The 19,529-nt window shown below is 40.6% G+C and overlaps 1 protein-coding gene across 22 annotated transcripts in view; it reads left to right on the top strand.

The window, feature by feature from the left end:
- SH3D19 (SH3 domain containing 19) overlaps positions 1-19,529 on the top strand; it is a 204,034-nt gene that overhangs the window by 132,656 nt on the left and 51,849 nt on the right. For 6 of the 22 annotated variants that reach the window (XM_054484892.2, XM_054484874.2, XM_054484870.2 and 3 more), the window contains exons 3-7: positions 2,579-2,619; positions 10,688-10,730; positions 13,132-13,270; positions 13,400-13,562; positions 14,411-15,415. In XM_054484892.2, the coding sequence (XP_054340867.1) occupies positions 14,722-15,415 (694 nt within the window). In that variant the 5' untranslated portion in view covers positions 2,579-2,619; positions 10,688-10,730; positions 13,132-13,270; positions 13,400-13,562; positions 14,411-14,721. Of the gene's footprint in view, positions 1-2,578; positions 2,620-8,336; positions 8,378-10,687; positions 10,731-13,131; positions 13,271-13,399; positions 13,563-14,410; positions 15,416-19,529 lie in introns of all 22 variants that reach the window. The other 16 variants (XM_054484885.2, XM_054484884.2, XM_063664189.1 and 13 more) reach the window with 5 other exon arrangements.

Genomic DNA, 19,529 nt, shown 5'->3' with positions numbered 1-19,529 from the left:
GAGAACACCTCAGCCTGGTTTTCATTATCCATATTATTATCAGCATTTTGGGCAAAGCCATTCAGCAAGTCTCTAGGAAGTTCCAAACTGTCCCACATTTTCCTGTCTTCTTCTGAACCCTCCAAACTGTTCCAGCCCCTGCCTGTTACCCAGTTCCAAAGTCACTTCCACATTTTTGGGTATCTACAGCAGCACCCACTCTACTAGTACCAATTTACTGTATTAGCCTGTTTTCACACTGCTGATAAAGACATACCTAAGACTGGGCAGTTTACAAAAGAAAGTTTTGTAAACTTTCTTTTTGGACTCACAGTTCCACATGACTGGAGAGGCCTCACAATCACAGCAGAAGGTGAAAAGCACATCTCACAAGGTGGCAGACAAGAGAATAGTGTTTGTGCAGGGGAACACCTCTCTTTAAAACCATCAGATCTCATGAGACTTATTCACTATCATGAGAACTGCACAGGAAAAACCTGCCCCCATAATTCAATCACCTCCAACCAGGTTCATCCCACGACACGGAATTGTAGGAGTTACAATTCAAGATGAGATTTGGGTGGGGACACAGCCAAACCATATCACTGAGTGACTTAAAACAACAGAAACTTGGCTGGGCGTGGTGGCTCACGCCTGTAATCCCAGCACTTTCGGAGGCCGAGGCGGGCAGATCACGAGGTCAGGAGATCTAGACCATCCTGCCTAGCATAGTGAAACCCTGTCTCTACTAAAAATACAAAAAATCAGCTGGGCATGGTGGTGGGTGCCTGTAGTCCCAGCTGCTTGGGAGGCTGAGGCAGGTGTGAACCCGGGAGGCAGAGCTGGCAGTGAGCCAAGATCACACCACTATACTCCACCCTGGGCAACAGAGCGATACTCTGTCTAAAAATTAAAAAAAACAACAAAAACAAAAACAGAAACTTATTGTCTCACAGTCTTGGAAGCTGGAAGTCTGAAATCAAGGTGTCAGCAGGGCTATGCCCCCTCTGAAACTCATAGGTGATTTCTTCCTTGCCTATTAGCTTATGGAGGTTGACCAGCAATCTTTGGTGTACCTTGGTTTGGCTCTTCAGATGGCCATCTCTAAGAAACCAGTTATGTTGGATTGGGGCCCATCCAACTCCAGTATGACCTTATCTTAACTAATTACATCTGTAATGACTCTATTTTCAAGTAAGATCACATTCTGAAGTCCTACTGGTAAGGACATCAACATTTCTTTTTGAGGGAGGATATGCTTCAACCTGTAACACCTTCTATGTTCCACCCCAATCAATACATCTTCCTTCTCAACAAAAGAAACAAAGGATGTTTTAAATTCATAATATCATCCCTGCCAAATCAGTGGTAGTGAGCAAGGAGATTGTGATGTATTCACTAAGAGGGCTGTTACCCCTTCCATATTACAGATTGAGTATCCCTAATCCAAAATCCAGAATGCTTCAAAATTTGAAATTTTTTGAGCAGTAGTAACATAATGTTCAAAGGAAATGCTCATTATATCATTTCAGATTTCAGATTTTTGGATTAGGGATACTTAACTGGTAAGTATATAATGCAAATATTCCAAAATAAAAAGAAATCCTAAATAATTCTGGTCCCAAGCATTTTGGAAGAGGGACATTCTGCTTCTACCTTATACTAATTCTTTTTTCATGTAGCTGTTTTACAGAAAGCCTTTAAGCACTCTTTAAAAAATCAGTATTACTGTAAACAGTTGTATCTTTATATTACAGTCCTTGCTTTAAGGTATCAGAGACCTCCTAGAGCTTAATCTTTCCCTCTGTATAGCACAATAGTATTGTCTTAGTCAATTTTGTGCTCCTATAATACCACAAAATGGGTAATTTATAATGAACAGAAATTTATTGGCTCATGGGTATGGAGGCTGGGAAGTCCAAGATTGAGAGGCTGGTATCTGGAGAGGGTCTTCTTGTTGCTGTGTCATCCCATGGTGAAAGGCAGAGGAGCAAGAGAGGAAGCAGGGTATTGGGAAGGAGGGGAGAAAGGGAGAGAAAGAAAGGGGAGAGAGAGACAGGGAGTCTGGGAGGGAGAGGGGAAAGTCTCACAAGATTATTTTATTTTTAGGTGGTGATGTTTTAAATTCTAATCTTTTTTTTTTTTTTTTTTTTAATTCTAATCTTAAGAAGAAATGCTGTTGGTCCTTAGGTCAAATTGACTATATAGATTATGTACTTTGATGTGATATATGAAGACAGGAATTTCAGTGTCAAACACAAAAGAGCCATAAGGAATAAAGTTCTTTTGAGCACCATGTAATGCTGTCTAATTATGAGTGGTATCCAGATTTTCAGTGGAAGATACAGTATGTAAGCAGCTATGAAAGCAATTTTAAGGCAAAATTTTACTTACGCTGCAAATATATTTCCCATAAAACAAATTAAAGGCAAGTTTTAAAAATTTCTTTAATTTTTGATTTGTAAAGAGGATAGGCCAGTAAACAATGTGTCAAACTTGTGGCTTAGCACCATATTGAATCCCAGAAATGACTCGGCTTATGAATGACTCTTTTCAAAAGGATTAATGAATGTATAATAAGTTTTCTTTCTTTTTCTAGCCAAGGACCCTTGTCATCCATTAGAGCAGTAATCAAGAGATGTAAGTTTGTTTTTTCCTTCTCTGTATTTTCCTCTGTAATAATTTTAAGTGATGATTTAAATTTCCAGTAGGTGATTGTATTTGACAAATCTACAAAGAACCCAAGAGTAGCTTCTCCTAAGAAGTATTAAAGCATTTCAGACAAACAGCTACTTTTCAGCTTATATTTATTGATAAGCCAGTTTCTCGGAACTGTTTTTCTCTTACAGAACAAAGCTGGGGTTTTTTTTTCCTTAATCCCAAGTGTGATACTATAAAGCTGTTTTGTTTTTTTAATTTGCCTATCTAGTTAGTTTCTGTGATCTAATATAAATTTTATGTAGTGGCCAGGCACGGTGGCTCACGCCTGTAATCCCAGCACTTTGGGAGGCCAAGGCGGGTGGATCACGAGGTCAGGAGATCGAGACCATCCTGGCTAACACGGTGAAACCCTGACTCTACTAAAAATACCAAAAATTAGCCGGGCGTGGTGGCAGGCGCCTTTAGTCCCAGCTACTCGGGAGGCTGAGGCAGGAGAATGGCGTGAACCCAAGAGGCAGAGGTTGCAGTGAGCTGAGATCGCGCCACTGCACTCCAGCCTGGGTGACAGAGCGAGACTCCATCTCAAAAAAACAAAAAAAAAAATTATGTAACTGTTTTCTAGAGTTAGAGATATCTAACAGGTTTAAGAAATATTAAATCCTGGCCAGGCACGGTGGCTCACAGCTATAATCCCAGCACTTCGTTGGGGGCCGAGGCAGGTGGATCACCTGAGGTCAGGAGTTCCAAGACCAGCTCAACCAACATGGTGAAACCTCGTCTCTCCTAAAAATACAAAAATTAGCTGGGCGTGGTGGCAGGCACCTGTAATCCCAGCTACTCGGGAGGCTGAGGCAGGAGAATGGCTTGAACCCAGGCGGTAGAGGTTGCAGTGAGCCAAGATTGCACCACTGCACTCCAGCCTGGGCAACAAGAGCAAAACTCTGTCTCAAAGAAAAGAAAAAAGAAGCATTAAATCCTGTTCCTTTTGGTTCATTTGTTTCTACAGGTACTCTTCACAATATATTTTTTAACTGTATAAGTGCCTATAAAGACGGGCTTATACTACCACATCAAGATAGAAGTGCTAAGAGTAGAATTCCCATCAGAAAGGAACATTTCTATTTTCTGTCCTTATCTCTTGGCTAAAACTTCAAAACTTGCTACTAGTGTGGTATTTTAACACTTTTTTAAATAAAAGGCTCTGGAAAGGTGTCTTTAAAAATAGAACATGGATTGCCTGTGTTAGAAAAGGATAAAGATAGGATTTTAGATGTTCTTTGCATTATCTGAGCTGAGGTTACCACCCTGAGGAGAATGTGCCCTATTTTTAGAAACATAACTTGGTTGTTTTTTTCTTCCCCCGATACATAGTCTCTCACTGTCGCCCAGGCCGGACTGCAGTGGCGCGATCTCGGCTCATTGCCACCTCCACCTCCTAGGCTCAAGCAATTCTACTGCCTCAGCCTCTTGAGTAGCTGGAATTACAGGCACCCACCACCATGCCTGGCTAATTTTTGTATTTTTAGTAGAGATGGGATTTCAGCACATTGGTCAGGCTGGTCTCCTGACCTCAAGTGATCCGCCCGCCTTGGCCTCCTAAAGTGCTAGGATTACAGGCGTGAGCCACCACGTCCATTATGAATTTAGGGTATTCACAGGTCATGAAGAACATGCATTTGAACAATTCCAGTGAAAATTTTACAAGGTGACAATACAGAAAAATATGCCGTGTTTCCCCACTCCATTTTTTTTCTTTATTGGTGAACTATAAATATGTGGGAATGCTATGGTATAGGATGAAAAGAATTCAGACATAAAAATGAAAAATTCTTGATAGCCTTTCATGCCTTATAACTCTTGGGTTGGGGCTGGCAGGCAATGACGGGCAGAGAGATAATTTAAATACAAAATTAGGATCTAGAACTTAGGCAAGAATTTATTGGCTGGAGATATAACTTAGAGTAATCACTGTTATAAGCAAAATCCTGGAAGTAGCCAAACATGTAGGGAGAAAGTACACAGGATAGGAAAGATGAGAAGGGATAGAATCTCAGAGACACTGACGTCTGAGTACAAGCTATGCCTTCAAGAGGCATAAGGCAAAAATGTATGACCCAATGAACCCAGCCCTGCTGTGAAAGGCCTCCTTTCACTGAGTCATATCTGTGGTCTCCTGCCCTTTGTTCCCTGGCTTCTTACCTTAACTCCCTAGGATTTCAGGACTTTTTTATTAGGGAATCACAATCTGTGCCTGACTTCCCATGAATCCCCCAAGATGGATCTTGCTCACCTAGAGGCCCCTATGCTGTGCAAGGCACAGCTAAGACATGGGGAATAAAAGCTGAAAAGGGGTGGTCACAGTTATAAAAAACAAAAACAAAAACAGGACACAGCTGTGTTTTAGAGGTCAAAGGAGAAGATTTTAAAAGGAACAGGCGAATCACCAATAGCTCTTAATACTACAGCCAGGCCAAGCAAAAGGTGTTGAGAACAGGTTATTGTGTCTGGCACTTAGGAGGTCAGTGGAGACCCACGAGAGAGCAGTTTCAGTAAATACTGAAGTTGGAAGCCACACTTCAGTTTCAACAATGAATAGAATATGTGGAAGTTGGGGCGGCTAGGGTAGCCTACTGTTTTATGAAATTTGGTGGTGAACAGGAGAGATATGGGCTGTAGTTTGAGAAGGAGGCAGAGCTAAGGAAAGAGGAGATCTGACCGTGCTTAGGATGAGGAAGCATGAAGACATTTGTAGGCAGCAGGGAAGCAGTCAGTGGAGGGATCAGACTGGGGCCATGAAAGAAGAGAAAACGGTGAAACAGGGCCCTAGCAGAGAGAGGAAGGAGGATATGAAACAAAGAGAAAACCCTTGCTTTGAGGTAGCTGGTGTTTTTTGGTTTTTAACTCAGCTGTCTGTTAATTCTTCTGTCAGTCACTTTGTAAACACTAAAGAAATATTTGTATTTATTCCTGATGTTTAGGCAAGAAGGCCAAACAGATCCTTTCATGATAACATATAAATACAGAATGAGGAACAATTGTGCCATTCCCTTTTGTTTTCTTCTTTTTGCCTATTCTATAAGAAAAAGCTGTAAATAATTTTTATCTTAGCCAGCCCATTAAAATGTGTGTGTTACTATCCCATACTCAGTCATCTAACCCTGGAAAGCAGAAAGACTTTCTCCCATTTTTAAAGTGATATTCCTTAACTGGTTATAGTTCAACTTATTTCATAATGATTCTGGTTCTAGTCAAGCCTTGGGGTCCTTTTCTTTGCATGTATTCTTGTGAGTCCTGAGTATTTTTGGTAAAGTGTTTTGATGTATCCTAATTGGATACATCTAGAATTTTATGTTCTTCCTTTCATTAACTTTTTAAGAGAAAATTATTTTCTGAAATTCAGACTTAGTTAATATTGTTGACCTACCATAAGTCAGGAACTGTTTCCATACATTATAAAATGACACTGTGCATGGTAGGTGTTGACTCATTTTACATGTGGTAGTGAAACTGAGTCCCAGAAAGGTTAAGTGGCTTCACAAGGTAGAGCCGAGATACGAACCTTGCTTCCTGACTTCAAGGCCATTGAGCTTTCTACTCCACAGACGTTCTTGTTATCATGTCAAATACATCTAACTCTCATACCCTGTCCCAAACAAATGTAGTCAGTAAGTTTCTTATATTATTGTGATTTTCATTGATCTTTCATTCTTAGTTCATTGATCATTCATTCATAGTTCTATAGCAAGGGTATTTATAATTAATAATCCTTCTGTGTGATTTTTTCTTCTGACATCATTTTATTGATAATTTTGAATTATTTAGATCAAGACTAGCTAGCATCCCACTCTCCTGGCTCCATACAGAGTTAAACTGCTTCAAGAAACAAACCGCTCCTAGCCTTGCTCCTAAAGGGCTGTTGGACCTGGGGTAATTCATTTAACCCCTCTGTATCTCAGTCTCCTCCTCTGTGAAGTTTGAGTAGGACGATCGCTGAGGGCCTTTCCAGTCTTGTGATCCTGCTGGAATTTGAGAAGATTCTTTATTCGTGGTAATACTGCACATCTACATCTCAACTTTAACATGAATATGTTTTGTATTTAGAATTTAACCACTTGAACTCGAAAAGTTTGAAAATAGGCCAGGCACGGTGGCTCACACCTGTAATCCCAGCACTTTGGGAGGCCGAAGTGGGCGGATCACCTGAGGTCAGGAATTCGAGACCAGCCTGGCCAATATGGTGAAACCCCATCTCTACTAAAAATACAAAAATTAACCCGGCGCAGTGGTGGGCACCTGTAATCCCAGCTACCAGGAAGGATGAGGCAGGAGAGTCACTTGAACCTGAAAGGCAGAGGTTCCAGTGAGCCGAGGTCATGCCACTGCACTCCAGCCCGGGCGACAGAGAGAGACCCCATCTCAAGAAAAAAAAGAAAAAGAAAAGTTTGAAAATAATTCTGTAAAATGATAGGATAACTCTAACTGAAAATACTGCCTTTATTCTGTGGCATTAACCCAAAACGTACCAGACCAGCAGCTTGTGGCAGAAAGGTAAAATGGGACATGCTTGTCTATATGGGCACTCTGGCAAATTCGATTTTCCTGGCAACTACAGCAAATTTGTTTAATCTGGGAAAGTGAGAATGAGATGTATAAGCGGATAGTTGAGAAATTAGCACAAAGAGCATGAGACAACACAATGAAAATCTGCAGTGAAAACCGAAAGTGTTTGTAGCTATTAATCTTGTTCAGCACTGACAGAAGTTGTCAGTTTTTCCAGAAGGATCAAGAGAGAAAAGAAAGATCTCGTAGATGAGTGAATGTGAAAAAAAACAGACAAGGAGAGGGGAAAGCAGTGATTCTTAAATGATGTGCAGAAGGAGATCTGTAAGTACGACTGCAAGACCCCTCCGTGTTCTGCAGCGGCAGTGCCACTCTGCTGCCAGGGGGCCTGCTATGAATGACCTCTGGTGTGAACGGACAGAATCAAGTTAAAATTGCTGATTTGAAACAATGTAGATCGACTACTGAATTACCTTTTAAGTACTATTCATACTTTAAAATCAATGCTTATTGAAATAACAAATTGATTTTGCAAAATAGTTTTTAGATTTTTTAAAACTGTTGTTAAAAACTGCGGACAGGCCAGGCATAGTGGCTCATGCCTGTAATCCTAGCACTTTAGGAGGCCAAGGTGGGCAGATCACTTGAGGTCAGGAAGTCGAGACCAGTCTGGGCAGCATAGCAAAATCCCGTTTCTACAAAAGATACAAAAAGGAGCCAGGTGTGGTCGTGCATGCCTGTAGTCCCACCTACTCAGGGGGCTAAGGCAGGAAGATCACTTGAGTCAGGGAAGTCGAGGCTGCAGTGAGCCAATATTGCGCCACCGCACTCCAGCCTGGGTGACAGAGCAAGACCTTGTCTCAAAAAAAAAAAAAGAACCACCTATAAGCGGGTTTTTCGACTGGTTATGTGTGTGGATATCCTGGTCTGCACAGACAAATCTTTGCAGCAATATTTCTTTACTCTCTGAAACTGTGGATCATCAACTTTCCTTTTCCATTTAAGTGTGCATAGCAGGGAAAAACAGTGGTATGGCAAGACAGTCATGCTCCTGAATTCCTTTTAAAGCTTAGGCAACTAGGTTCACTCTTTTCTCTTCCTTTCCTCTTCTATAACCCCTTCTTTTTTTCCCTTAGCACTCATGAATAGTACACAGCAAAAATGCCCCGTGGAAGAGGTATGTTTGTGACGATAACATGAAGTCTTTTAAAAGTGTTATCCCTGCTGATTTCAGCGTTAGTGATGGTGGTGATGTGATTGTAGCAAACTTGAATGGGCCTCTGACTTAATGAAACCATTCTTATAAATCAGACACACCATGCAGAGCTCTAGCCTCCCTGTCAGCTTGGTTTAGCTCTTGATAAAAATGTTTATTAATAGTCAGTCAAACCAGTTGATGATATGAATATGAGGACATCCTCCAAGTAGAAACCCAGGTATTTTGGTTTCAGATGTTAGAGGTTTGCTTTGCCAACCCAGCAGAGGTTCACCTGTTACGGCTCCAATCCAGCCTAAACTTCATTCCCCAATTCCACTTCCACCCCTGCCTCCCCCGGTTTTGACAGCCTCCTTGTTCAGAGAGAAGCAGAAGTTAATAGGGGGGAGGAAAGATCTATGCTTCCAGTCTTTTCAAATACGAAGAATTGAACAAGTTGAGTATTACAGAGATATGAAAGCAACTGGTTAAAATAGTTTATATCTGAAACAAATTTCCTTTGTTTACAGATCTTTACACTATAGTATTAGAAGATTTTTTTCCCCAAAGGGATCTTTAGAATATGTTCCTTGAAAAATAGAGGTAGGCTGGGTGTGGTGGCTCATGCCTGTAATCCCAGCACTTAGGGAGGCCGAGGTGGGAGGATCACGAGGTCAGGAGATCAAGACCATCCTGGCTAACATGGTGAAACCCCATCTCTACTAAAAATACAAAAAAAAAAAAAAAATAGCCGGGCGCGGTGGCGGGCGCCTGTACTCCCAGCTACTCAGGAGGCTGAGGCAGGAGAACGGCATGAACCCGGGAGGCGGAGCTTGCAGTGAGCCGAGATGGCACCACTGCACTCCAGCCTGGGCGACAGAGCGAGACTCTGTCTCAAAAAAAAAAAAAAAAAGAAAGAAATAAAGAAAAATAGAGGTAATAGTCTCTATTACATAAAAATTGAAAAATTGACCCCATTTGGGTCGGGCGCAGTGGCTCATGCCTGTAAAGCCAGCACTTTGGGAGGCCAAGGCGGGTGGATCACAAGGTCGGGAGATCGAGACCATCCTGGCTAACACGGTGAAACCCCGTATCTACTAAAAATACAAAAAATTAGCCAGGCATGGTGGCAGGCGCCTGTAGTCCCAGCTACTCTGGAAGATGAGGCAAGAGAATGGCGTGAACCCAGGAGGCAGAGCTTGCAGTGAGCCAAGATCGCGCCACTGCACTCCAGCCTGGGTGACAGAGCAAGACTCTGTCTCAAAAAAAAAAAAAAGAAAAAAAAATGACCCCATATGTAATATGTTCCAGATTATCTGATTAAAACTTAGTTTACTTTATAAAGTAAAATTTGGGAAAAAATTTAAACTATCAAGCTTAAGGACTTGAGTTTGAGACTTAAGGAAAAAGTCAGTGCTGCATATACAATAATATGTGCTATAAACAAGTTTAAAAAAGTGATTTGAACACCTTTTACATTTATTATTATATCTTAGTTTAAGTAATAAAAGGCTAGGCATAGTGGCTCATGCCTGTAATCCCAGCACTTTGGGAAGCCCAGGCAGGAGGATCGCTTGAACTCAGGAGTTTGAGACCAGCAACATGGCGAAGCCTTATCTCTACAAAACATACAAAAAATTACAGGGGCATGGTGTCATGTGCCTGTAGTCCCAGCTACTTGGGAGGCTGAGGCAGGAGGATCACTTGAGCCTGGGAACTTGAGGCTGCATTGAGCCCTGAACATCATGTCACTGCTCTCCAGCCTGAGCAACAGAGTAAGACCCTGTCTCAAAATAAATAATAAAACAACTTAAAGGTTATAAAATTTCAGATAAGTTAGACAAAAGATGAAAGTTTGACCAGTTTCATTCTACAATAGATTTATAAACAAACATCACAAAAGCATAGTCATATAGATTGTAATAGATATTTAAAATTTTTTCTGCCCATTGTTACTTCATGTCATCATCTTAATGCTCCAACCATGCAATTTATATTTAATAGCTGTCTTCTTTTCTGTGTTCATTCTTCAAACTATTTTCACAACTACAGAATGTTCTTTGGGGAGTTTTTGAAATCTATATATTATGCAATCTCCAATACATAACCATAATTAACTTTATGCCAATAAAATGATTGTTTTGATTTACTTTTTTATTTAAGGATATTAAAATTCATACATTCTGTATGATGTCAAGTGTAAGCTTTTTCCAATTGTGTACTTTGTAAAAATTTAAACCCTTACCGAACATACTAATTTTGTACTATACTAGTTTATTCCTTCTTCAACAGCTTCTCGGACTTCTATTCAGAGTGAACTTCATCGAGATAGAAGGTATGGTTATATTTATAATGGAGGACATATATTAGACTAATAATTGAAATAAAAGTGTGTTATCAGGTAGCAAATTAAATGTTTCACTTTCATAAGCAATGTATTCTTGTATTCTGCTTCATCAGTATATCTCCTGAATTAACTTATAAGTTTGAAAGATGATTTTGCTTGAGAGAAGAGTGATACAGGCTTGAAAATGTTCTTTTGAGTATAATTATTTACTGAAGTTGATTTTTTAAATGTTTATTAAACATCTGCTACATGTAAAGCATTGTAACTGCTTCAGAGAAATGCTTTGTACCTCATGCTACTTATTACATGTTGCCTAACCAAATGGATGGATGACAGGATAGAAAATTGAATGGAAGGATAAAGAAAGGAAAACAGGAGGTAGGCATGATGAATAAAGGCTGGATGGCTTTTTGGATAAAGGAAGGGAAAAGAGAAGGGAGGAAAGATAATATTTGGGTAGATAGAAGGAAGGACCAGTGGACAGATGGACAATAGAATGGACGGAAGGATGGATGGACAAATGGCTAAATGGATGGACAGATTTTTTTTACATTACATCATGACATTCAATCAGATAGAGAGGTTTTTATAAGTCATGGTCCCTGCTGTCAAATTGCTTACAGTATAGTATAGAATAATGAAGGACAAGGCCTTTAGAGTCAGAACCAAATTCAAATCCTGACCACCACTTTCCTACCATGTGACCTTGGATGACAAGCTGCTTAATCTCTCTAGCTTCTTTATCCCAGCTTTAAAATGGTGCTAATCATACCTATTCACAAGGTTGTCATAAGAATTAATGTACATATGATGCTTAACGTTTATTAACTAATAACTCTTACTATTTAGTTAGACAAAAGCTGTAAGCAAAGGTTCTTAGGAAGTGCAGTTCAAATTTAATCAATGATCAGGTTCTGCTGTTTCACAATGTAGCATGAGTGTGTGTGTAATGCATAATTTTGAGAATGACAGTGCTTTTTTGTTTTTATTTTCCATGGAGTGCTAGAGAAAGGCAGAGCAGGTATTATCATCCATGTATGTTCCATGAGAAAACTGAGTTTTCCAATCAAAACTGTTGATTGATTTGTTCAGGGTCACACGGTTGGTGTTTGCTAGGAAATCAGGTTTAAGACAAAATTTAAACATGCTCCAGGCACGGTGCCTTACACCTTTAATCCCAATACTTTGGAAGGATTGCTTGAGGCCAGGAGTTCGAAACCAGCCTGGGCAAGATAGCAAGCCCTCATCTCTAAAAAAGATTTTAAAAATTAGCCAGGCATGGTGGCATGTGCCTGTAGTCCCAGCTACTCAGGAAGCTAAGGGGCGGGGAGCTCGAGGCTGCAGTGAGCTATGATTGCGCCACTGCACTCCAGCCTGGGCGACAGAGTGAGGCCCTGTCTCTACAAAATTAATTAATTATTTTAAACATGAGAATGTAGAATCAGATTAAGAAAAAGATAAAAGGAGTCATGCCTAAATCACTACAGCTCTCCAGTATTAAAGATTAATCATCAAATCATATACAAACCTGACCATGAACCCAGAGACACATATCAAAGTCTAGAAGTGAACATATAAACCCAAAACACTTAAACATAACTGTGAATTGGAACAGAGATGAAGTAAGGCAGAAGAGGATATTCTTTTCAAATGGTAGTTTTTCATTTCAGAGTATGCACTTTATAATAACAGAAAACCAAGCTGGGCGCAGTGGCTCACACCTCTAATCCCAGCACTTTGGGAGGCTGAGGTGGGCAGATCGCTTGTGGTCAGGAGTTCGAGACCAGCCTGACCAATATGGTGAAACCCCATCTCTACTAAAAATACAAAAATTAGCCAGGTATTGTGGCACACGCCTGTAATCCCAGCTGCTCAGGAGGCTGAGGTATGAGAATTGCTTGAACCTGAGAGGCGGAGGTTGCAGGGAGCCGAGATCGAGATCACATCACTGCACTCCAGCCTGGGCAACAGAGTGAGACTCTGTCTCAAATAATAATAATAATAACAGAAAAACAATTCCATTTGACTAATGGGCTTTTATACCTTACACTATATGTCTGCCCTAAGGCTAGATAGCCCTGGAATGAAGAGATTGTATAGGCCTTACTTAGTACTTATCCTTATCAACCAAGGCAGAGCCAAGTGTGCCCAGGGTCCAACTCTAACTTTTTGAGGCCAAAGTCATAGAGGATGATTGTCATTTGCTCTCTTGAAACCTGTCTGGGTGTACTGTCAGAGACAGCCCAGGCCTGACAGGTCATTTCTGTGACTGTGTTAGTTCTTGTAACTTTTTTGGTTGGTGGTGGTTTTCATGAATCTTTGAACATTTACAGATAGACAATAGCTTGATACCATCCTGCAAAACCTCACTGAGGCTTCTGTCCACTAGGCGCCCAGAGATCACCATCGTGGCAGCTGAGCCGCTGAGGCCAGCCTCGTGGTTTCCAGGAACCCCACCCCCAGGACTGGGATTTCCTACATCATCTGTAGCAGGCTCTTGGAGGCCTAATGAGCTGGTTCCTGCTGAGGTGAATAAACATTACATTATATCTTTGCATTTTATTTTTTAAATGAAATTGGAAGATAAGAACAGTGAGACTGTCAACACCTTAGCTATTGCCCTTAGATGTCTAAAATCTTCATTCTTTACTTTTCAGCTCCCACCATCTTATGAACAAGTTATAAAAGAAATCAACCAAGTTCAAGTTAATACTACAAATAATAATAATGCTGCTGCTACTCCAAGGCACACTATTACTTCTGCAACTCAGACTGACTTTTCAGAAGAAATAGACAACGATCTGCCTCAAAGTAATGCAAGTAATTTGTCTTCCCTAATTCTGACCTAGTTCTAGGGAAGTAATCCGTAGGCTTCCAGCCTTTAATATAATTTGCAATTTGTGCATAATTCATTGAGCTCTGCTGCCCAGTCAGTGTGATCACTGTGTGCTTGCTTTATTTGGGTGTGCGGTGATGATTATAATAGATTATTCTTACAAACTGCAGCCCCAATCTCTTGAGCTTACCCTATTTATATCACAAAAACATTATCCGTGTAATTCATGGTGGGTATTACCGCTGATTCCCTTTATTCCCTCTGAGAAGAATCTTATATTTAGCAACTTATACTTGATAGGATGCTAAGGGTGGTTGTCCTGTTAGGCTTTTTTAAAGTGTTGCACTGTGGCTTATGCCTTTAATCCCAGCGCTTTGGGAGACAAAGGCGGGTGGATTGCTTGAGCATAGGAGTTTGAGACCAGCCTGGGCAACATGGTGAAATCCCATCTCTACAAAAAAATGCAAAAATCCGCTGAGTGTGGTGGTGTGTGTCTGTAGTCCCAGCTACTCAGGAAGCTGAAGTGAGAAGATCGCTTGAGCACTGGAGGGTGAGGCTGCAGTAAGCCGTGTTAGAGCCACTGTACACCAGCCAGGGCAACAGAGCAAGACCCTGTCTCAAAAAAAAAAATTGTTATATGAAGAGCACTCTTACAGGAAACAGAATAAACATTTCCATTTTTGAATCACTTTTTACTAATTAAAGAAACCAAAATCTCTTGATATTCCATGTATGTAGTTTTAAATCTGTGTATCTTCTATGTTTTTTTCTTATAAATTGTTAACGTTATGGCTTGTTTTTATTTGTTTTGGTTTTGTTTTGGTCTCGTCAGCACTACAGGCGCCTCTCAAGCCTCTTCAGCCTTTCCCAGCAGTCTTGTCTGGCAATCTTCCAACAAATGTGGCACCTTTAATAGTCTTTGATATTTCTGAAGAACCGAATTGTCCAGAAAACCCCAGTACTACAAGATGTCCAGTGCCAAAACCAAGATCAAAAAGCAACCTCAGACCAATACCCAGAGATTCTCACATTAAAGAGCAAAGTCAACAGAAAATCAGCCCAGCAGCCGTAGGAGAGGAGTCATCCCCAGGCCGGCCCCAGTCTCTGCTGGACAACGCTAGCATCTCAGACAGTCAGGCAGTGATGAACATTATGAACACGGAACAAAGCCAAAATAGTATTGTTTCCAGAATTAAAGTGTTTGAGGGTCAGACAAATATAGAAACCTCAGGACTGCCCAAGAAACCAGAAATTACTCCACGTTCACTTCCTCCAAAGCCTACTGTTTCCTCAGGGAAACCTTCTGTAGCTCCCAAACCAGCTGCTAACAGAGCTTCTGGAGAGTGGGACTCTGGGACTGAGAACAGACTCAAGGTGACCTCCAAGGAAGGACTCACCCCATACCCTCCCCTGCAAGAAGCAGGAAGCATCCCAGTAACCAAACCTGAATTGCCAAAGAAACCAAACCCTGGCCTTATACGAAATGTTAATCCTGAGATTCCGGGAAGAGGGCCCCTGGCTGAGAGCTCTGATAGTGGGAAGAAAGTGCCAACTCCTGCCCCGCGGCCTTTGCTGCTGAAGAAATCTGTTTCCTCAGAAAACCCCACCTACCCTTCAGCTCCACTGAAACCTGTCACTGTTCCTCCCCGACTCGCAGGGGCATCACAAGCCAAAGCATACAAGTCACTGGGAGAAGGGCCCCCAGCCAACCCCCCAGTTCCCGTTCTGCAGAGCAAGCCCTTGGTGGACATTGATCTCATCAGCTTTGATGACGATGTTTTGCCCACCCCATCGGGGAACCTGGCTGAAGAATCTATTGGTTCAGAGATGGTTCTAGGTGAGTGAAAAATCAGCAGTGGAGGGGAATCTAAACTCATGATAGGGTATTTTAAATGGCACTTGCTGTTTTAGTTTCTAGTACCTAAGTTATTGAGGTGTGCGTATGCAAGTATGTGCACATGCATGTGTGTGTATACAAACAGAGGAATGAACAGAGAGATCAAGAAACATGGAGCTATGTGGGGAATGGAGACAGGGAGGGAAGGGAAAATATGGGATGGGGGTGATGGAGTCAGAAACGGGGAGACACATGTATCGATCACTATTATATGAGCCAGAAGTAAGCAGACTGGTGCTAGGAGCTAAACTATAATAGGTTGTGGGGCTGGCTCCCCTACTCTTGGCAGATAGAAGTTCAGACTTCACATTGAAAGGATCCAGGGAGGTTAGGGAACATGTAGAAGGATGCAGAGGAAGCTTCTTTAGATGGGAAGTCATGCAGTGGCGCCGGAGAGGCTCCTCAGATGAAATGGGCCTCAGCTGGGAGTGCTGGGAGAGGGGCCAGCTCCAGGGGAGGACTCGAAAATGTACGGAATGAGGACCCAGCCACATGTTGCAAAATTGTTCCTGTAATCTTCACAGAACATCTTCCCTTGAGAGTGAAAAGTTTTGTAAATAAAATACAACAGATGTAAGTTAGCTGCCAAGATCAGTACAATTAAATATCCCAGAAGGCAGAGAGTATGTTTTCTTTCCTCTGACTGTTCCGTTGGAGAGTGTGATGGTAAAGCTTATCTTTGATTTGTCAAACTAAGCTGCTCTACTTGTCATTGATAAGATTTCTTTTACTGCTGTTGACTTATTTGGGTGGAATGTGTGAACATATAAACTTAATAGAATTTTCAAAAAGTTAACTGTCACTGTATAAATGTTTAACATGCCTCAAAATAGTACAGGCTCTGTGACTTCACAGCCACATTCTGCATAGCACAGGTGTGTTTAAAATGAAAACGAACATACATATTATTAAATATTCATCATGCACAGAACATTGTAACTGACACACAACATTTTAGCATATAAACTAAAAGACATACATGGCTTTTGTCCATAAAGGGTGGAAGGAAAAACATTTGAATATATTAAGCTTCTGCAGTGTACCTAATGCTCTGCTAAATACTGAGACATACATTATTTTATTTAATAATTGCAACAACCCTCTGTGAGATATCATTGGCCTAAGTTTGCAAATGAAGACAATGAGACTGAGAGAGATCTATGGATCACTTGCCCAGTGTCATAAAACAATTGTCCAAGTCAGGATTCAAACTTAGTGTTTTTATTCTAAGTCTAGTTTATTCTTCACTGTATAATGTTGCTACCCAATATTTTCATGAATCCTTAACCAGGCAACACTTTAAAAACTTTTCAAGTCTTTGATAATACCATTTTCTTATATAAACCTTTTTGGTATTAACAAGATTCAGAGAAGGACAGGGATAGATAAACCCAACAGCAGCAAGCTGAAGAAATATTACCTTTTGTAGAACTTGCTAGTTTCTATGGGGATGGCAATTCGACTAATAATTGCTGAGAATTTATTTTGTATCACCTAGCAGATAATTATAGTCATCTTCAAAAAGGAAGGTCAACAATATACTTGCAACATGAACACAGTCTCATGCTTCATACTCAGCCTTTTCCGTTTCTTGATTTCTACCACTTCATTGAACAACATTTAATTATTGGGGCGTTTTTTAGCAAAGTGTGTAATTTGCTTGTGCTATCTGACTTTAACCATTGCTCTTGACTGTGGAGTTATACTGAGCTGAATACTATCTTCTTTCTAAACCTGTCTTTCTTCGTATATTTTGCAACTCACTAGTGACCCCATCACACACACACCAGCCTTCCCTGGAGAAACCCAGAGATCATCCTTGAGTCTTCTCACCGTGTCACACAGTGGCTAGCTGTTCAGATTTGGAGTCTGCCAGGGTCCACCATATTTGTTACATGACCTTGGGCAATTTTCTTAACCTCACAGTGCCTCTGTTTCCTCATTTGTAAGACATAATACTACTCCTCACCTAGGGTATTGCAAGGGTTAAATGTGATTATGCAGGAAAGCCCTATGATCATTAAGTAGTAGTTATTATTGTTACTTCTCTGCCTTCACATCTATTTAGTTACCAACTCCTGCTGGTTTTACCTTCCAAATAGTTCTTGACTCTGCCTCTCCTTTTCATCCTTCCCTGTTCTGCCCCACTTTAGGCCTTTACACTCTGATGACTGCAGCGGCCTCCCAAATTGAGCCCACTCAGACAAGCCTATCACAATCCATACTGTGGCTACCCAGGGGGAGTTTCTAGAATGCACACTGGTGCTTGTTGCCTCCCTACTTATGCCCTCCAAAGGCCTTCAGGATCACCTCTGAATGCCTTGACCTGTGGAGGGATTTTTGTTTGCTTTTTGATTTGGGGCTTTGTGACTTTTTGGTGGTATTTTGATAGCATTGTCATTGTAAATAAAGGTTTATGGTCCTGGGAAACCTTGCCTAATCATCCAGACACCAGGCAGAAACTGGGAGAGGAACACAGGAGAAAGAAGAGAAACTTACAAATAAGTCTTCCCTTCCCTTTCTCTTACCTCAAAAATAAAGAAAATCTAATAAAATAGCATTCATAAAATGAAGTTGCCATATTAATCTCAGGAAATAGAGATCTGAAAATACTGAAGCTATGAAAACATTGTAAAGATTAGAAAAATTATTAAAGGAAAACTCATAAAACAGGCAATTTAATATTGGATTCATTTCTTGGGTAGAATGCCTTCCAGGTTAATGTAATGGAGCCCAGAAGTATTAGCAATTCTTCTTCACACCTTTACAAATCATACCCAGTTGTCAAAAAAGCAGAATGTTTCTGCCGTCAGCCCCATTACATAGACCAGAATAATAGTTTAGCAGCCAATTTCTGCTATTAACAGAACTCAAGGGAAAGAAATGACAGAAAAGCAAGCGAGGGATGGTGAAACTAATTGTGATGACAAGCATATTATTAGAGACTGGTAATGGGCGGAAAACTACTTCATCATCAGTGTTTTTCTCAATCCAGTAATGAAGACCATGCGGATATAGGTGTAAAGAGTCCTCTGCTTGTTCACCAGCAGGTGTGGAATAATTGGTGCTGGTGTGAGGAGGTAGAGGGAAGACAGAATAAACATTGCAAATATAAGTAGACAAAAATGCCATCACTGCAAATAAAAGTAGACAAAAATGCCATTTTCTTGTCTTAGATTCAGATAGGAGATTCTTCTTAAGATGCTCCGTGTTTTTTATTTTTCTGTAGAAGCAAGAGCAGTCTGTGATAGAATTATGGCAGCAAGTTCTTAACCCTTTACAGATTACCAGACTCTGAGAATCTGAGGTAGCCTGAGAGTCTTTTCTCTCCCTTGAAAATAGCCATTAATTCAGTGACTGTTTGGAGCTGTGAGGAAAAAAAAAAAAGAAAATAGCCATTAGCTCATGTGTACACAATTCAAGGTACAATATCCAGAGCTTAGAGGGCCTATTTTGGGCTCTAGATTAAGGACTTCTATACTATAGAATATTGGAAATAAATGTCAATGGACTGCTTAAATAAATTATAGTACATCCATAACAATGGAGTATTGTGTGATAATTAAAAGGGAGGGAGACCTATTATCCCCTACTTTGGACCAACCTCCAGGACATTATTAGGTGAAAAATGCAAGATACAGGATACTTTTTATGTTATTTTAGCTATTGTTTGTGTTAAATGTCAAATGCAATGTACAGTAATGTATGAAAAGGTGGTACAAAGGTTGTCTTTTATGAAGGAGCTGGACAGGAGAGAACGGGGAACCTGGTTTTCACTGTATGCATTTTGATCCCTTTTGAATTTCAGACCATGTGGAGGCATTACCTTTAACAAGATAGTTAATCAATAATCTTTTTAAAATAGCTGAACATAAGCATAATTAGGCTGAAAGAAACTGGGAGAATTATCTCTTGTCGTCTTTGCCACTTCCAAAGAACTGCTTCCCCCACTGACCCTCAGATTCTCATAAGTAGAAATTTTTAAAATAATAAAATAGTGATTTATCTAAATGGTTATATTATTCAAGGTTACAAATAGAAGCTACTTGTTATG

This window comes from Pongo pygmaeus, chromosome 3 (genome assembly GCF_028885625.2).
Source record: "Pongo pygmaeus isolate AG05252 chromosome 3, NHGRI_mPonPyg2-v2.0_pri, whole genome shotgun sequence".
NCBI classification, from domain to species: domain Eukaryota; kingdom Metazoa; phylum Chordata; class Mammalia; order Primates; family Hominidae; genus Pongo; species Pongo pygmaeus.
This window is presented reverse-complemented; position numbering and strand designations above follow the sequence as displayed.